We start from the raw sequence: 18,452 nt of genomic DNA on the forward strand, positions 1-18,452 counted from the left end.
TTTTTGAGCAGGTTTGCTACTTTTGTCCTGCTGGCTAGCTCAGCTAACCTCACTTAATAAATAACTAGCTCAGGGGGCTAGGGCCCCCAAAAAGCTAAAAACCGCCCTGGTAGTAACAGGTAATAAACACCTTTTCAAAAAAAGTTTGATATGAAAGGGGAAAACACATCTGCTATTTCCAACAGCAGACGACAGAGTTCAGATCTCATTTTCATGATTACACAAAGCCCTAAAAGCTCACTGCTGTAGACAGGGAAACTGCAGTTCACGCTGAGTTCAAATCATTTTCCTTTGTCAGTAAAAACATTAAGATGCCGTTTTTTCAAATCATAACTAGAACCCATCAACAAGGAACGTCTAAAATGATATTCACAGAAGGCTGACAGCAACATCTGTGGCATTTTAATTCTCCAATATGTAATGCCTCTGGGAAATGATTCATGGAACAAAAAGAGCCCTGAATATTCAAATGGACCTGGCTCGGAGTTGGCGGACAGCAGTCTCAGACTCTTAATGTTTGACACGGCACCCAAGCTGTTTTTATAGGAACACTTCAAAAGCCTCAAATGCAAAACTAAACTAAAGCGTTACAGTTCATTAATTACATTAACGACAAGATCTTAAAGAGCGGGTGGATAAGAATATTGTTGTTGTTGTTGTGTGACCACTAAATAAGATAATAACCCTGCACTGTATTCTTATATATATAGTATTCTTGCTGTCTACATACAGTGGGCCAATATATATATATATACATGAATATATATATGAATTTGGTTAATTTATTCCTTGTCCTTTGTCGTCTAAAAGGTTGGTCCAAGGTCTGCATGCTGCTGTATCCACTAAGCCACACCCCCATTTCTGAGTGATCCAATCAAATCTCAAGCATTTGATTTACATCTCTCTTGCAATTAATCCCTCACATAACAGAAGCTGAAGATGCTACTTTGAAGTCTGGTTCTCTGTGACTTTTAAAGTGGCACCATCACATGTTTTTTGGCTCTGGAGGACTTTTCATTTTCACAGCTGACTCTCTCTGTCCTTAATCACTGAGCAGGTAAAAATATAAGCACAGGTGTGTTGAAACTCCGGCGGGAGGTTCTTTTTTTATCACAGTTTGAGAAAGTGACTCTTTAAAAGCTGCTAATCTCTTTCGTTCATTGGTATTGATCATTGGCCCTTTTGTGGTGTGGGTCAGTAAAAAAACCATTACTTTTATTCATTTAATTAACAGGAGCACATTAATTACTCCTAATCGCATTGAATCCTATAATTACAAATTGACTGTACTGTTACTACATTCACCTCCTCCTCCTCCTCCTCTTCCTCTTTCTTCTCTGTGCTGTTTGTGTGAGGAGGCCTGGTTGTTCAATTCTCATTCCATTACTGGACAGTCAGTATTTGTTACTTAGCTGGTAGGTGAACAATTTAACTAAGTAACAGGGGGTGATATTGATGAGCAAGCGTGAGGGATAAACACATGAAGGCATGAAATCAGACTGTGGTCTCCAGGGTCTCTGGCTTCCTGATCCAGCTGCTTCAGCACAAGTCTTAATCCTTGAACAACTCAAAGAGGCATCTGAAAGGGATGAAGCTTAAAAGCGTATCTCATATGTATTCAGATGCTCGACTGTCGACTAATATAAAACTTAAAAGCAGAATCTTAATGTCTAAACTAACCTGCAGCCGACATAAGGATTTTAGAACAGGTGTGGCCTGGGCTCCTTCCCTGGTCTTAGTCAGCACTCAAGCTGCTGCCTTATGATGATGTTCAGTTTGTTCAAAGCTTTCGTGAGCAGAAAAGAACAGAGAGCATTACACTAGTTGAGCCCATTAGAGATGAAGGCATACGCAGTATAACCTTTTCAGCATCTGACCGTGAGAAATGACTGCCTTCTGGCAGGTGTCCAAATGTGATAGAAGGAATTTTAGTCATATTTTTAATGTGTGCTTTAAAATTCAGATCAGGATCTGGATTTATGAAACTGCTACAAGTAAAATTTTTATATTTGAAACATAAAAGTAAAGCTCCCTCACATTTGCTCCAACTTACAAACTTCTTTTGACTTGAAAACGCTCTTAACCTTAAGGGAGCACCAGAGGTCCACATTTCCACATTTCACATAACTTTCCCTAAAAGTTTTTTTTATCATATTATATATCTTATTATACTAACAGCTAGCATGCTAGCAGATGTGATTAGTCAGTCACATGACCTTTGCCTTGCAGGTGGAATTGGTCAGTTGAGTCTCCTGGGAAAGTCAACAGATTTTGCAGATATTTGGCGATAAACCAAAGTATAACATTTACATTCTGGCACAATTATGGACCACGGAAGTGATGAGGATGCATTATCTGGGAACCATGAATGTCTGAAACCAAATAAAGGACCAATCCATCAAAGCATTTGACAGGACAGTGACCTTGACCTGCTGGTGGCGCCTTTTTGATCTTATAGTTTGATATTTTGACCTGAAAGGCAGTAATAACTGAACAGATGTAATGATAGTAATCAGTAGGATTATCGGTGAGGAGCAATCACACACTCTCAATTTTGATAGAAGAGTTTGGTAAAAGGAAACATTATTTGAAACAGTATTTGCCACTGATCTATCATGGCTTAAAGAAAGAGTTTTAGCTGGTTCTCTCAGCGTATTACAGAATATTAGATTTCCCAGGACCTACATTTCAACAAGTAAAATACCTTAACTTGCACTCTGGTGCTTAATTAGCATACTCTGCAGTTATCAGCAAGACCATCACTGTCTTATTGTTTTCCTTTTTTCCTTTTTATTGGTTTCACATGTTTTAATTTGTCTTTTTTTATTTTTATTTTTTATTATTTTTAAACACTTACTGCTATTGAAAGTTACTCTTTCTAACTGATGTTTATTTTTTATATAGTCTTACTGATGGATGAGTCATGTGGGACGATAAGGACTGAACTCAGGTCATTAGGATTCATCATCTGGGGATCATGAATGTCTGTACAAAGTCTATCTGACTGTCTAGATATTTCAGTCTGGACCAAGGCGGTTGATTGAACGTACATTTTGTACATTGATTTGTAGTAATAACCACATATCCACTTATCACTATAAAAAGAATTTGTGCCGTTAGTTTGCAGGCAAAAGAAAGTAAGGAGTCTGGGAAGTAAGATAAGAAGGATGATGGGCAAATCAATAGTCTGTCAATTGCTCCATGCATGCACCCACACACACACACACACACACACACACACACACACACACACACACACACACACAAACACACACATACACACACATACACACGCTTCTATTTGCAGCTTTTTGTAGCAGCAAATCCGGGAGCTAAATTAGGTTATGTGAATGTATGTGTGTGTGTGTGTGTGTGTGTGTGTGTGTGTGTGTGTGTGTGTGGGCCAGGAACTTGTAACAACTTTATTACTGCCTGGATATAACTGTCTGCGAAGTGTGAACAGATAACACTATTGAATCCGAATGTACCTCCCATCCACCCAAATACGTAAAGCACACATACACAAATCATTCCTCTAATGCCTCCACTCTGGATAATTGAGTTTTCCCTCCCTGCACTGCAGACAGGAATATAAACACCTCCCTGCCATAAAAGAGCCTCTGTGAAGCTTTTAACACTTTATTTCCCTGCTTAAAAACTAAAACCGTGACAGGAGGCAGAACAGAAGGTGGTCATTTTTTTGGCTATACTGAGTGAATGTGCGACAGCTACTTGCATGTGTGTTTGCATCAGAGAAAGAGGAGAGGAAGATCACAGGGAGGAGCATGTTTGTTATAGAAGTCAGTTTATTTTACTGGAAAATAATGAAGAGTGCTGATTTCATAAGTGACGCAGAGGTGATATCCTTTCTCCGCGCACACACACACACACACACACACACACACACACACACACACACACACACACACACACAAACACACACTCATCCTCACACACAAGGAGTTGCCAGAAACACATCATAAGGACGCTATTTTCTGACCTTCATTCTGCCTTAGGCATTAATACAATTACAGCATCCGAGTTGAAAAATGAATTTGGAATTGTGATGTATAGCTGAACCTAATCGACCTTGACTGTGAAATGGAAGGATTAGCGTTGAAGAACATTTTCTTGGCACCTTGAGGAGTGTGTATGTTGTGTTTGTGCGTGCATATTTTGACATTATGAAGAGCAAACACAGAGCTGTCAGTGGAGCTACTTGATGTAGAAGCTGTGCGCTGTCAGGGAGAGTGAGTGATGACTGCGATGACTCACTGCCAGTCTAACCTTGACTCTGACAAGGCTCTATTGGATTAAAATGTCATGGATGGCTTCTCCTGAGGAGCTTCTCTAACTGGCAGAGAAGATGACAGCAATGTTAAAGCTCTTAGTTCATGTGCACTTTAAAGATGTATTTACATGTAATTACAGAGTAATCATTGTTTAGTTTTCAAGAACGCATAAGAACTTAATGGAGAACTCAGTGTGCTCAACGTGCAGGTTTTCCATTTGCCTACTTGTAATTTTGAAAGCCACAATACCATATCAACATTAATTTGAGATATATTGAGGTAAATACTCTCCACTCAGGGACTAAGGCAGTTTTTGTTAATAAATATAAGTTCCAGGATAAATATTGTGATTGGTTGGATTTCATTGTTACTCGACCCTTTCAAAAATACTGGCACATGGGGGCAACATCTGCTCCAGTTTCCCAGGCGGATATATTGGCTGATATATAAATTTATACTGGCATATATGCTGGCAGATAAATAACAGGAAACTGCTGTACAGAAAAGCCTCTCAGATAATTTTGAAACAGTGTCACAATTACATAGTTTTACCTACCAGAAGGCAGTGATACGTTTAACTGTAAAATGTCCCACTCAGTACATATCATGGTCAAACATTTTTATGAACAAATTTAAGGGAGCAATTGTAAAAAACAAAAACAAAAAAAGAAAACAGTTTTTTATATTCTAGAATATCATTATTAGTTTTGGCCGTAACAATCAAAAATAATTTTGATTGGGTTCTATATTTAACCACTAGAGGTGCAATGGAGCCATGTTTTGAAGAGTGGGTCTGTGTTTTGTTTGTCTCTCACTCACAGGTGCACTCACAAGATTGAAATAGTCACTGATAAAAATGTCATGGTGACGCTTTCACAGTATTGTACTATACATCAAGAAACAGCAATAGGCAGAGAAGAAGAAGACTGCTAGCAAACATGTATGTAAACAATTAAGATACTGAAATGTTCAACAAAATCAGTGTTGCAACTGTTTTATAAGGAGGGAAACACATTTAACACATTTTTTTCTAGGATCTGATTTGGTGAGTAACACTGAATACAAACATGACTCCCAATGGTATTTACTGGGTAATTTTAATATCAGCTACAAAAATCTTTAAGATTGTACTGTTTATAAATGTGTGCATGTTCCCCGTCACCTACCTTCAGGTCACGTTGCCTGGCGTGCTCCAGGTCCTGCATGGCGCAGCATTGGGCTTCCTGCAGACGGTGCTGTCGCCTCTGGTGCTCCGTCTGCAGCTCGTCCAGCTGCATCCTCAGGTGCTCCCTCTCCTGGCTGAACTGGTGCTGCAGCTGCTGCAGCGACGACTGCGACTGGGACAGCTGCATCTCCAGACTCTGCTTCAACAAGGAGATCTGACAGGAGCAGACAAAAGCACAAACGCTGGACTAAGTGCACTGATGACACTTAGTGGAACAGTTGAACAAACCACTACACCTCTACAAGTTTGCATGCTAGCAGAAGTATAGTGGTTAGAGAGAAAGCAAATAGGAGGTGCAGGAATGGTGAGAAGCATAGGGAAGTGCAGGCTTTCTCAGGGAAGCAGCATATTTATGGAGCAGAATAACAGAGGAGGGCAAAGAGGGGGGGCAATCAATTAGGCTTAAACAAATATTGCCATATTAAGATGTTTATAACTCTTAAAGCCTCCAGCAAAAAGTTTTTATTTTTTGCAAATAGATTGTTTGCACTTCACCGCAGTACATAATAACTCTGGCTTATGCTGTACTGCAGTGAATACATTATTAGAAGGAAGCAGTATGACGCAACAAATTAGTCTGTCTAGACAATTTAAGATTATGATTATTTGGGCAAGTGTAGGGATAAACAAGTACAACCCTGCACGACCTGCTTTTGCAATACTGTATTTAACTGTGGTGATGCCTGTAAATCCATTCTAAATAAAAAAAATGATAAAGAAGTTTAATAGGAAACTTTAGAAAATAGAGGACTACATTCATTATTTGTGGGAAAGGTGATGTGCTACGAAAAGGTCAATCATGAGCTGTGTAAAGATCCCACATGTCCTGCGTGTCTGCTAAAAGGAACACTTGTTGTTACTCTTGCACTGGGATCATAACCCTGTCTGCTTTACCGAATGTTAAAAACCCTTGGAGCAAACTGACAGCAAGCAAAGTGAAATTAAATCTTCTAATCTGCGTATAGGTGAGACCAGCTGACACATTAATTAATAATCTATTAACAGTAAGTAGGTATTGATTAATTAACGGCTTCTGTAGCAGCTTACAGATGTCACAAAAAGCTGTGTCCCAAATTTGGAAATCACATTATGACAAAGGCATGAGCCACTCACTGTGTCATATGGTTAGATAGCTGTATTTCAATTTTATTTTATTCTATTTTACACTTCCTGTGTTTTATTTGAAGCTGATCCATAAGAAGATATATTTATGGTTTTAAGAACCAAAAACCATCTCAATGTAGCTTTACATCTCCTCTCTCAGGCTTCTCTCTGGAGCTCTAGTAACAACAGGTCAGTGAGCCAATCAGAAGAGAGAGTCTGAACCTCTCTTCTGATTGGCTGGCTGTTTTCTGAGTGATCCAATGAAAATACAGCAGATTTCAGGTAAACACTCAGAGAAACCAAATTCTGCAGTCCTGGGTCCAGGTGGGCGGGGCTTGCGGCATGGCTAAGAGCAGTGATTGCTTTGTTGTGACATCACAAAGTTCCAGAAGTCCTGACGGCTGGTTTTAAGGCTCAGTTTCTGAATTCAGGCTGTGTGCATTTCTCTGTAGACTGAGGCTTTGATACTTTCACAGTATTAATATAGAACCTAGACCTGCTTTATAATCAAAAAGACATAGTAATCTCACTTTATACAATATGGGACCTTTAACAGAACTGTATCGTTAGAGATGCTGTATTCTGATCCGAGTATTATCAAGTTTCTGAGCTCTGCAATGTTTTATTTGGGGAGGGTTATTGTAGACTATTGCTACTAAGAACTTGATAGTTGTGTGAAAGCAGTAAAAGTAATGTAGCTCACTATAGTTTCTTTCACTGTGTGTGTATGTGTGCAGCTGGCTCGTACTGGGATGCCTTAAAACTGCATTAAAGTTTTTTGCCCACTTAGAGGCATTGCAATAAGCTGTTAACACAACACAACAACCTTATTATCTGGTAGACACAGAGAAACGTTATGTAAGTGTCCACCAGATAAATGTCCAATTTTCACTCTCCTTTCTTGTCTAATTTTAGTTCAGCTTAACTCTGGAGGGAAATATCCGACTATTTAACTGCTAAATGCTCCACTAACTTCCCCAGCTAGTCTCCAATTGCAATCACAGTAGTATTTATGCTGATACACACATTTTCAGATTTACTTTTTTGAAAACATACTGTGAGGCATCTTGTGGTTGAGCAAAATTAAAACCATATTTTTTAAAGATCATATCAGCCCACATAACATTGCATCACTGGCACTGATATCTGTTGAAATAAAGGCCATTAGAAAAGAGTCTGTCCCAGCATTTGGTTTCCAACCAGCATCTTCTCTGTCAATGCCAATCCATCAAAAGATTGACCGCTGCTCTGAGTTAACATTAGAGTAAATGAATACGGTCCAGCTGATTGTGAGGCGTGAAGCACATCCATTAATCAGTGCATGGGAGCTGATGGACTGCAGGACATGACGGCGGCCGGCAGCTGATACACACAGCATGCGAACATGAACTTTAATAGAGATATTGACACCGTTTGTCTGTCTGTGTGATGACCATGGGAGAGCGAAGTCATGCTACATTAATATAACCGGGCGGTCATTAAAAACAGAAGCCTGCCCCTGTGTCTTCACCACAACACTGTATAATGACTGTGTGAGTGAGTTTGTGCACTAGGGTGAGGAAGAAATACGTCAGCCTGGCACAGACAGGAGGTCTTACAAGGGCAACATCAGAGAGGCAGTTTCTCTTGGTGCCTTACTCATATTCCCTCCTCCTAACTGAGATTTTACTACTGGTATAATTATAGCTATTCAACTACAAAGTGTAGGGTGTGATATTTTGTGTTCTCAGAAATCCACAGCCCAAACTGAAGATTAAAACCATCTTTAACTATTAAATGGGGGGGAAGGGGTTCTCAAGCCTTTTAACTTCCAAACACCAAAATACACAAGTAACACATCAATACACAAAAACAACACAAGAAAGGGAGGCTGGAGAGCCCCCAAACGTTCAACACATACTCATGTACACACACCCACATGCACTGGCGATAGTCGTACCTGTTCCAGCAGGTCCTCCACTTTCCTCTGCCAGCTCTCCCTGGCGTTGCTCAGCTCCTGCTCCTTGCTTTGTGCCAGCTGAGACAGCGCGGTGGCCTTGTCCTCCTCGTGCTCCTCTCTCAGCTCCTCACGCAGCTTCTTACACTCCTGCCTACAACACAACAACAACACACACACATTTGCATTTCTTTTTCAGGTACTTGGCTAATGCTGTTCTGAAGCATCATTCACTGAACCTGCTACAAAACCAGCATCAGTTCATCAGCTCAACTTAGCAAGAAAAAAGCCAAAAGCAAAGACTTGACTTTACACTCATCTCTAATATGTAATAGATGTATGAGTGAAAAGACAGAGGGTAACAGCTAAAGAGAGGGGGAGTTATAGTAGGTTTTAAAAATGATCCAAAGATGTAAGGTTTTTGCATTTATTATAAGCTCTTCATTACATCATTACATCATTGACTCAACATAGCCTCAACTCCCGGTATACATGTCACTCCCAAAAATCTCTTTGTTCCCTGCAACTCATACAAAATGCAGCAGCTAGAAAAAAATGTGATCGTATTACACCCATTTTAGCCTCCATACATTGGTTACCAGTGTCTTTTAGGATCGACTTATACCTCAGAACTGCCCTCCCCCTGTGACCAAACACGCTGCCTGAGATCCTCAGGCTAAACTCTGCTATCTGTCCCAGGTTGCTAAAAACCGAAGGTGACTGTGCATTTGCTATTAGAACTCTGCCTGAGGAGATCAGGCATGCTGAGTGAAAACATACTTGAATAAAGCAGCTTGTAATTCTTGATTTTATTGTTTGTATCTTTGGTTTCTACTTTTGGTTTTTCTGTTTTATTGATTTTATTGTTTTAACATATATATTTGTAATTCTTCCTGTTATACTTGCCTTCCTAATTGACACGTTTCCTCTCTTCTCTGTTAGTCTTGGTTTTGTTTTTAAATATGAGCAGCACTTTGTAACTCTGTTTTAAAGAGCTCTATAAATAAAGTCATTATTATTATTACTTATCTTGTTGACGTGAATGTTTGGAGCTACTTCATGCCAATCTGTTTTATGACATACAGTCGGTACTGCTCAATCACTTAAAGCCGCATTCATCAGTTTTGGCTTTCGTTATCCTCTGCGACTTGAAACGAGGCCGATGACAGAGGTGAGACTGAATCAAACAGTAAAGTTGTGAGCCAGACAACCAAAACAATGAGCTGAAAGACACTAAAGCACTTCTCAGAGCTCTTAGAGATATAAGAAATCAAGCAGCTGAAAGATGAGATTCAAACAAAGTTTCCTGCAAAGGTAAAGGTGCTTCAGAGAACTCAATAATTGCTTTACGGCAATAATAAATGGACCTTTATCATGGCTCAATACAGCATCTATTGAGCCACCATTCGTCCTTAACACTGCTGCTAACAGCTTTTTGCATGGCTGTGTGTGTGTGTGTGTGTGTGTGTGTGTGTGTGTAATGGTTGCGTGGGAGTTGAAATGGCAGCTGTTAAATGAAGTATCCAGGCAAACACTTTTTTTTGTCACTTCGAGAGCCACGAAGTGTCAGACTGAAGGCGGTCTCACACACACACACACACACACACACACAGGAAAATGCACACACACACAACAGTGCAGTCACGTTCATCATGCAGCACGCTTGACACGTGTCATCATTCATGTCCTTGTTCAGTATAAAGCATGCAGTTAAATACACCAATGCACATGCGCACTCTTTCAGTCTCTCTCTCTCACACACACACACGGACAAGCACATATACACACACACATACACACAGGCCTTGGGCTTCAAAGAGCTCTGGTCTTCCTAATAAGCGTTGTTCTATAGCATATGCTGGGCAGGAAGAGAGACGAGGGCAGATGGAGGCAGGTAAAGGGAAGAAGAGACGAAGAAATGAAGAGATGGAAATTGAAACAGCGAAGGTGCTGTCAAAGGAAGGAAGAAATATTCTGATAAAATGTGGGATAATTGGCTGGATTCTGGTGCCTGTGCTATGAACTATAAGGCAAACCTGCTCATTTAAGGTGTGTATTTGCATGTGTGATCATGCATATGGACTTGAGTATGACTGTGCATATTTCTAATTGTGTGTATGCCGCAGTTACAAGCCAGTCATTAGCTTCCTCACCATCTGGCAATAACGCATGTCTTAAGTGCATCTGAACTGTATAGAATACATATACAAATACAAATGAAGTTACATTTTGTCCCCAACTGTTCACATATCCACAGCTGTTTCTATCCTTTGAAGATAACTGTGTTCGATACAAGTCCTTTTTTGAAAGTTACAGTCAGGGCTGCCTGCTGCAATTGTATTTTTCAGTTCTTTGGTTGATTATTTAACTTTTATTTCCAAGGTCAGTGATGAACCTTCAAGTTCAATATTTTTACTGATGTTTTTTAAATACGAAAATTTTCACACCAAAACAGTTCAATAAAAAGGCATCAGAACCATATTCAGACCTTGACCTCTTATTGCTAACCTCTTCTTTTTAACTCCATTTTCAGATGTCACTGACAGCAGCTATGGCCCTATAGAGGAAAATGATGTGTTGAGCTTCTGCATTAGGGGTGCAAGAGAGATTAGAGTTAGCCCGTTCCTGCTGATTTGAGTTCAAAGTGACACTGTGCCAATAAAAGCTTTCAACAACACTCAAATGGGACTGGAGATACTGTACATGGTAATGAGAGTAATTAAATAATAGATGTTCTTCTGCTTTTCCCCCCATCAATGTCAAATCACAGATGGAGGTGCAAAGTTAACTCATATTTTCCTCAGCACAAACATTATAGCACACAAAACCTGCTAGAGGCTTCTCATACAAATGCTGCTGTGAAATTCAAACTGCCTGAAGACTCGTGCCAGGTGGGAAACTGAAAGCCTCACGTTGCAGGAGCTACAGAACAGCAGCTCTCCTAAAGACATGCATCTCAACATCCATTAGAAAGAACAGCTTCCACCATGTCCCACTCATGAAACCTACACTGACTATAGCAACCCATTAAAGACAAGCACGTAATGTTTCATTGCATTGTTTTACATCTCACGAGGCACCGTATTTATTGTATTTGTCAGCCTTTCTTGTTTGTGACCAACTGTGAGCTTTGATGTCAAATTGTTGACATGTCTGTCCAGATCTGAGTGAGATGCTACAGGAAGGACATTAAAATATGATCAGATATGGTTATAATATATTGTATGGATTATTTTTTAGCTTAATGCTAACTTCTGCATGCTAAAATTTGGATGTTTAGTAAATGTTAGCATGCTAACATGCTAATATAACAATGAACAACCTCATATAAAGACAGGTAAATGCTAAATTCATGGTATACCAAGTCATGTTGAATCAAAGCGATGTCATATAGTTTTATCTTAAAACCTTAAGTCAATAAAAAGTCTTGCAAACCACAGTTAAACAATTTTAAGAGCCTACATTCATGCTAGCAGCTCTGTAAAACTGCAGGCCATCACAGTGGTTCTTTGAACGAAATGCTAACATTAGCATACTCTCAACACTCAATATGTTCACAATACTAATACTAATACTCACAATACTGACATTTAGCAGGTAACGGTACTATGTTCATCATCTTAGTTTAGTGCGCTAGCATGCTAGTATATACTAATTACATAAACACAATGTGTGACTGAGGTTAATGGGAATGTCAGTAATTCTGAAGATCATAAACCAAAGTTTTGGACAAATTTGATCTGTACATGGTGATAGATGAAAAGTTAAAGAATTGAACAATGTCAATATATCTATGCTAAATTCCATCCAGTTGTTGTTGACATGTTTAGCTTACGACCACGTGGTGGTGCTAGAGGAAGCATCTGGGAGCCATAAATGTACAATATATCAAACCAGTTCATCTCATAAATGTTGAGATATTTCACTGGATAGGTGAGAACTTTGACCGGCAGGTGGTGGTAGTAGAAAGATCATAGAGTCACCAAAGCCAATCGTCTTCATCCTCTGGCGAACATCAATGTCTGTGCAAAATTTCATGACATTCCATCGAATAGTTGTTGAGACATCTCAGTCTGGACCAAAGTGGTGGTCCAATCGACCGTCACCACCATTCCGGGGAGAAACGCCGCTAAAAGTCAACATATTCATTGATACATCATCTGAGGAGATCAAGAGACAAAAGATTGAAGCCTTTGACATGTCCTATAAGATCTTCTGTATGACTGGGACAAAGTAGCACAGTACCTGTGCCTGTACTCTACTGATCTGCTGAACCTCCTCTCTTCATTTGGTAATCCTGAGAGTTCTCTCCATGATTACGCTATCACAGAGAGACCGTCTGTTTCCAGTGTGAAACAAGGATTAAAGCCTGCCCCCTTAATTCAGACGGCTCACTAACCACAGTGTACTCACCCCAACCGCCAAATGAATAGACGTTCTCCGGAGAATAAGGAGCTCTGCGCATAAAGACAAAGGAAGGTGAATGGAAGCTAATGAAGAGGAAAGTGAGAAGAGGGAAAGGGTGACAAATAGACAAGAGCTCTGTATGAGTACGATTACTTATTTATTAATTCTTTTGGGTTATTTCTACAGTGTGTGGACTTTTACTTTTAAGATTCATTACCATCATGAGTCTAAGATCTATTAGGTATTTAACTGAACAGGCTACAGTCAGTTTGTCAGGATAGCAGACAGAAAATTACCAAAGACATTCCCTAATCTGTCTGTGAAGCAGCCAATTTTACTCATTAATGTCACACCATCACTACTATTGCTGCTTGTAACACTGTTTCCTTTTGTGTTTGGTTTTTGTCACTTTTTATTATTTAAAATATATCCACACTGTGAAAATAATGGGTGTTATGAATATGAATATGAAGTAAAAATATTAAGTATCAGCCAAAATTCACATGATTAGTGAAGGAAGAAGGAATCCTGTTCTTCCTACTTCTAGGGAGGTATAAAAATAAATAAAAAAACGTGGAAGTAAGCTGCAGACAGATTTAGGTTGTGATGATACCTGAGATGAGAGAAGGATTCTTGTCGTTCCTAAACAGCTTCCTGGTATTAACACAGCTTTTTTCATAATTTGATGTAAAACCTAACACTTATTAACCCTCTATTTTTGTTGTCCCTTTTAAAACTCTTTCCTTACGAGGGAGGATCATCAGGCCCATTATATTCTCTATATTAAGTGTTTTTGTACAGTACAGACCTGGTCGGGGTGATGCTTGACCAAGATCATGGTCATGTGAAGGTTTGTAGGTTTAGTCAGATGGGAAGACTGATCTGAGGTGCTGTAATTATATCAAACACATGATCTTGAATTACAGCTTAAATCAAATTGTATTTCCCTTTTGCTCTATGACTTTTAATGACTCATGACTTTTTGAATTAGATATGTGGTGGGATTTCGTATGACGATATTGGTAGTGAGGTGCCATTAAAGCCTCCGAGTATCCAGAATCAGATGCTAAACTTACGTAGCAGGAGCACCAAGGAGACCAAAGGTTTAGAGTGGAGTTATACAATATATAAGTATATAAATATATAAATAAGTGGACAGATGAAATACATTCTGCAGTCAGCAGGGCTGTATATCAGCACTGATCCTCTGATTTGACTCTATTTCAATTCTAAAAACACAAAATCGATTTACTTTGATTTGATGCAATTGGGTTCTTGATGATTCAGTTACCTCAGATAAATACCAATGTTGCATAAAGCACTTCTCACAATTTATCCTGGGGACATAAATTTATTCTAGATTCAACAAGAGAGCACCATTGTTGTTTCCTTGAATATAAAAGCGTGTGAAGTGCACATTATACGAGAAGAGTAAACACATTCCCTGGTTATAAATCTGTGGACCAAGGACTCATTTTCCTTGGCAAATGCAAAACAATACATCTATACTTTTTAGGCCTGCATCTGCAAATCAGTTGAGGAAGAATAATGAAAAACCTGCAGCACTTACAAGGCTGTCATCATTATGGACATTTTAAAAACTACAAGGACTGTCAGTGGCAGACGTTTCAGCTAAGCACAGACATGATCAGTTTGAGCACAGACAGGACAGAAACTAATTCATCTGCCCTGTTTGAGTTGGCGAGACGTCAGTCTGATATCTTGACATGTCCTGACAGTCCTGCAAACTGTGGTGGGTCCACATAGGTTGTAATTATTCAAGTCACAGTTTACAAGAACGTCATATTATCCAGGTTAGTTTTTAACTCAAAAAAATCTTTTGGTGCATGTCGTAATGACTCGATAACTTTTTGTACATGTTCAGTGAGAAAAGATTCAGATGCAAAGATCGATTTTGGGAATTGATATTGGATCATTTAAATGAAAATGGGGATTAATTGGAATTTTTTTTTTTTTTTTAATCCAGGCCTAGCAGTCATGCACAAAGATATTTGTGGATTGAGCAGGTGCTTGAGACTGTAGCAGTAGGTAATAGGAGTGGCACAGGGTGAGAGAAAGCAGTGCACAAATTATTATTTTTTTGTTGAAGTGATAGCAAAAATCCAACAATGATGTATTGGCCTATTGTTTTACATAAAAAAACAACTAATTATCCTTTAATTTGGTCATTAAAGAATTGTGATCTAGATGTGAACTGAAAAATAAATAAACTTGTCAACTGTCAAAGTAATGCAGACTCACTATCTATGGCATATTTTTGCCATTTCTGTACTGCAATTAATTGTTGCTTATCAGTTGACATAGTGCCAATATGCCATGCATGCAATAAGCTAATATCGACCAATACATCAGCTTGACCAGTTTATCTCTCTCTCTTTATTTGTCACAAACCCAGAAATAAGAAAAATATAAACCACTACTACACCAGTATAAGGTCCGGAGGACAAATGTTAGTCAGACATATGGAGCCAAAAGGCCTCAGTCAGCCGCTCTGTACATTAGAGACAGTAAAAGTGGGTTTGATGTGACCAACAATGTTTGTTCTGACAGTCCTGACATCCTCCAATAAATCATTTTAAGGCCCGTCCACTCAAATTACAGGGGAAGGAAAGCTCTAGTGATATCTGGCCCTGATTTTTTCATAATATTTGTCCAGGGCTGGAGACAGAGTTGGGCTGGAGCCATCGGAGAAACGGGCTGGTCCACATGCGGAGTGGCTTTGTCACTGACATAGACGATTCAAGGAGGTGGACCTATAAGTGGCTGTGTCCATGGTAACAAGATCCGTCCATGTTTGAGATATCTGTCTGATTTCCCAATTAAAATGGGAGACAGTAGAAAGAGACACAACTATAGTTTCATTTGTTTTGCTCACAGCACTGAAAAATAGCTTGAAAAAAACCATTTAATAGAAAATTCTCTTTTTAGAAATACTGTCCCCTTTCTCTGGATAATCCAGAGGAAAAAAAGTCCTTCTGAAAACTGTTGACAGTGTGTTTTGTGATTTTTTCAACAGGAACTGGGACACTGTGACAAAACATGTTTTTTTTTACTGCAATTTGTTGAGCTGGTACAATTTTTCATTATGCATAAACTCTCACTGTATTTATACGCCCAGCTAAGTATGTGTGATTGAAGACACTTCTCTGCTTGGTTATTGTAAGGCATTCTGGTAAATGTCAGATTTCACAACCTCAGTCTGAAGAATACTTAGGGAATGTAAGTACAATAAATAGTCAATTATCACAAAATAAGTCCTGTAAAATTAGAAATAAAAGAGATCTAACACATTCAGCACTCCCAAGAGTCACTTCAGCATCAAACGGACAAAATCTTTGACCATTAAGATGCTATTTAATGCTGAGATGATCACTAATAGAGTCATTTCTTAGGTGCTGACTTCACATCAGTTCACACCTCCAAACAGTCAATTTCATTCTCTGAGGTTTGTGAATAATAACACTTCAAAGGTCTGTGAACGTTACCAGAGACTTTGAGCTGGCAGCTTTAACACTGGATTCAACTGAGAAGTTGCAGAGCCCTCCAGGGATAATGCTCTGTCACGGTCAATATTGCGAGCTGGTTGACCTGTGTGTGTGTGTGTGTGTGTGTGTGTGTGTGTGTGTGTGCGTACGTACGTGTGTGTGTGTGTATTTTAGAAATTGTGGGAAACGAAAATAGGGAAACAGAAAGACTTCAATTTCCTATCCAATCTTAATTTCATGCTCTGTCTCTGTTGAAATACGAGACAAAGACAGTGGGTGATACTCAGCACCTCTCACTCAAATACTCTCATACACACACACATGCGCGTACATGCACACACACACAAGCGCATACACGCACACACATGCACGCATACACATTCGCATTCGCACACACACCTGAGTGTTTCGGTCCATTTCAGCTCCAGCTCCAACGCCATCTTGTCCATCTTCAGTTTCTCTTCTTCTTTGGTGGTGATGAGTTTAGCTTCATGCTGACGCTTCTGGGTCTCCAACTCTCCCTGGCAGACAGACAGACAGACAGACCTTGGTTTCAGTGGAAAGTGTTAGTGTGCCATCATAGTCTAAATGTGGCTCAGAGGTTTTTTCCGCCCTGAAAAGAATCCAGCTCTGAAGGCAACTCTGAAAACTTTTTTTGGATCTTCTGTAGCGTGAAAAACAGCCAAAGCCTTTGGGAGTGACATTGCTATTAGCCAGCTCAAATGTTGGCTATTGGCAATGTCAATCCAAAAAATAAAAAATTATCAAGACAAGGAAGCCCTACAAAAATCTGGCCTACATTATATTGCTGAAATGATTGATAAACTGTAAATAAATTGGTTGTGTGACAGCTGATTATTTGTTTTAATTCTGTAACAGACTGAAATTATTTCACTATGTTTTTAGGATGTCTTCAAAGTGTGTGTGCATCATTGCTCAGGTTACTTCTGGTTCCACAAACTCAAACACAAGGATTTGCTGCTTTTCTGTAGTTTGTATCAGTGTAAATTTAATATTTTGGTTGTTGTAGTATTGGTCAAACTAAACAAGAAATGACAGATATCATCTTATGCTTTGGGAACACGTGGTCAGCATTTGTTAACATTTTATATACCACATAAGTCATAAATTAGAGAAAATGATCATGACTACTTTTTAAAGGTCCATATTTTACACTCTCCTGTGTTTTATTTGAAGTGTTGATCCATAAGAAGATCTATTTGTGGTTTTAAGAATCAAAAACAATATCAATGTAGTTTTACATCTCCTCTCTCAGGCTTCTCTCTGGAGCTCTAGTAACAACAGGTCGGTGAGCCAATCAGAAGAGAGGAGGCTCTGAGCCTCTCTTCTGATTGGCTGACTGTTTTCAGAGTGATTGGACAAAAATATTAAATAGATTTCAGGTAAACACTCAGAGAAACCAAGTCCTGCAAGGTTGGATGGTGGGTCCAGGTGGGCGGGGCTTGGGTCATGGCTGAGTGTGGTGACTACTTTGTTGTGACATCACAAAGTTACAGAAGTCCTGGCTGCTGGTTTTAAGGCTCAGTGTCTGAATACAGGCTGTGTGCATTTCTCTGTGGACTGAGGCTTTGATACTTTCACAGTAATAACATAGAACCTACACCTGATCAATAATCACACTACACATGGACATCTACCTTTATACTATATAAGACCTTTAATATCAATTATTTCAATTCAATAATGAAAATCCTAACTATACTGTGCTGATACAAGATACAGTGTGATTCAACCAAATAAGTTATACCCTGGATGGCAGAATTTGTCCAAGCACTGTGTGTATGCATGTGTCTGGACCTCACTTCTCCAAATAGCTGGTTGAGGATTAAAACCTGGTTTAAGGGTAGTTTAAGATTATGATATGAGGTTAAGCATGCCGCCGTGATGGCTTAGGTTAGCTATAGGGGCAAAGGAGTGAGTGTCCTCACAAGTACGATTAAACAAACATATGTGAGTGTGTG

At 39.3% G+C, this 18,452-nt stretch overlaps 1 protein-coding gene across 2 annotated transcripts in view; it reads right to left on the minus strand.

Moving 5' to 3' along the window:
- Positions 1–18,452, minus strand: part of fam184ab (family with sequence similarity 184 member Ab) — a 139,737-nt gene that overhangs the window by 35,490 nt on the left and 85,795 nt on the right. For both annotated transcript variants that reach the window (XM_056405430.1, XM_056405433.1), the window contains exons 12-14: positions 16,870–16,991; positions 8,561–8,711; positions 5,459–5,671 (exon numbers count right to left, since the gene is read on the minus strand). In XM_056405430.1, coding sequence (XP_056261405.1) covers positions 5,459–5,671; positions 8,561–8,711; positions 16,870–16,991 — 486 coding nt within the window. The remainder of the gene's footprint in view (positions 1–5,458; positions 5,672–8,560; positions 8,712–16,869; positions 16,992–18,452) is intronic.

This window comes from Seriola aureovittata, chromosome 19 (genome assembly GCF_021018895.1).
Source record: "Seriola aureovittata isolate HTS-2021-v1 ecotype China chromosome 19, ASM2101889v1, whole genome shotgun sequence".
Lineage (NCBI taxonomy): Eukaryota > Metazoa > Chordata > Actinopteri > Carangiformes > Carangidae > Seriola > Seriola aureovittata.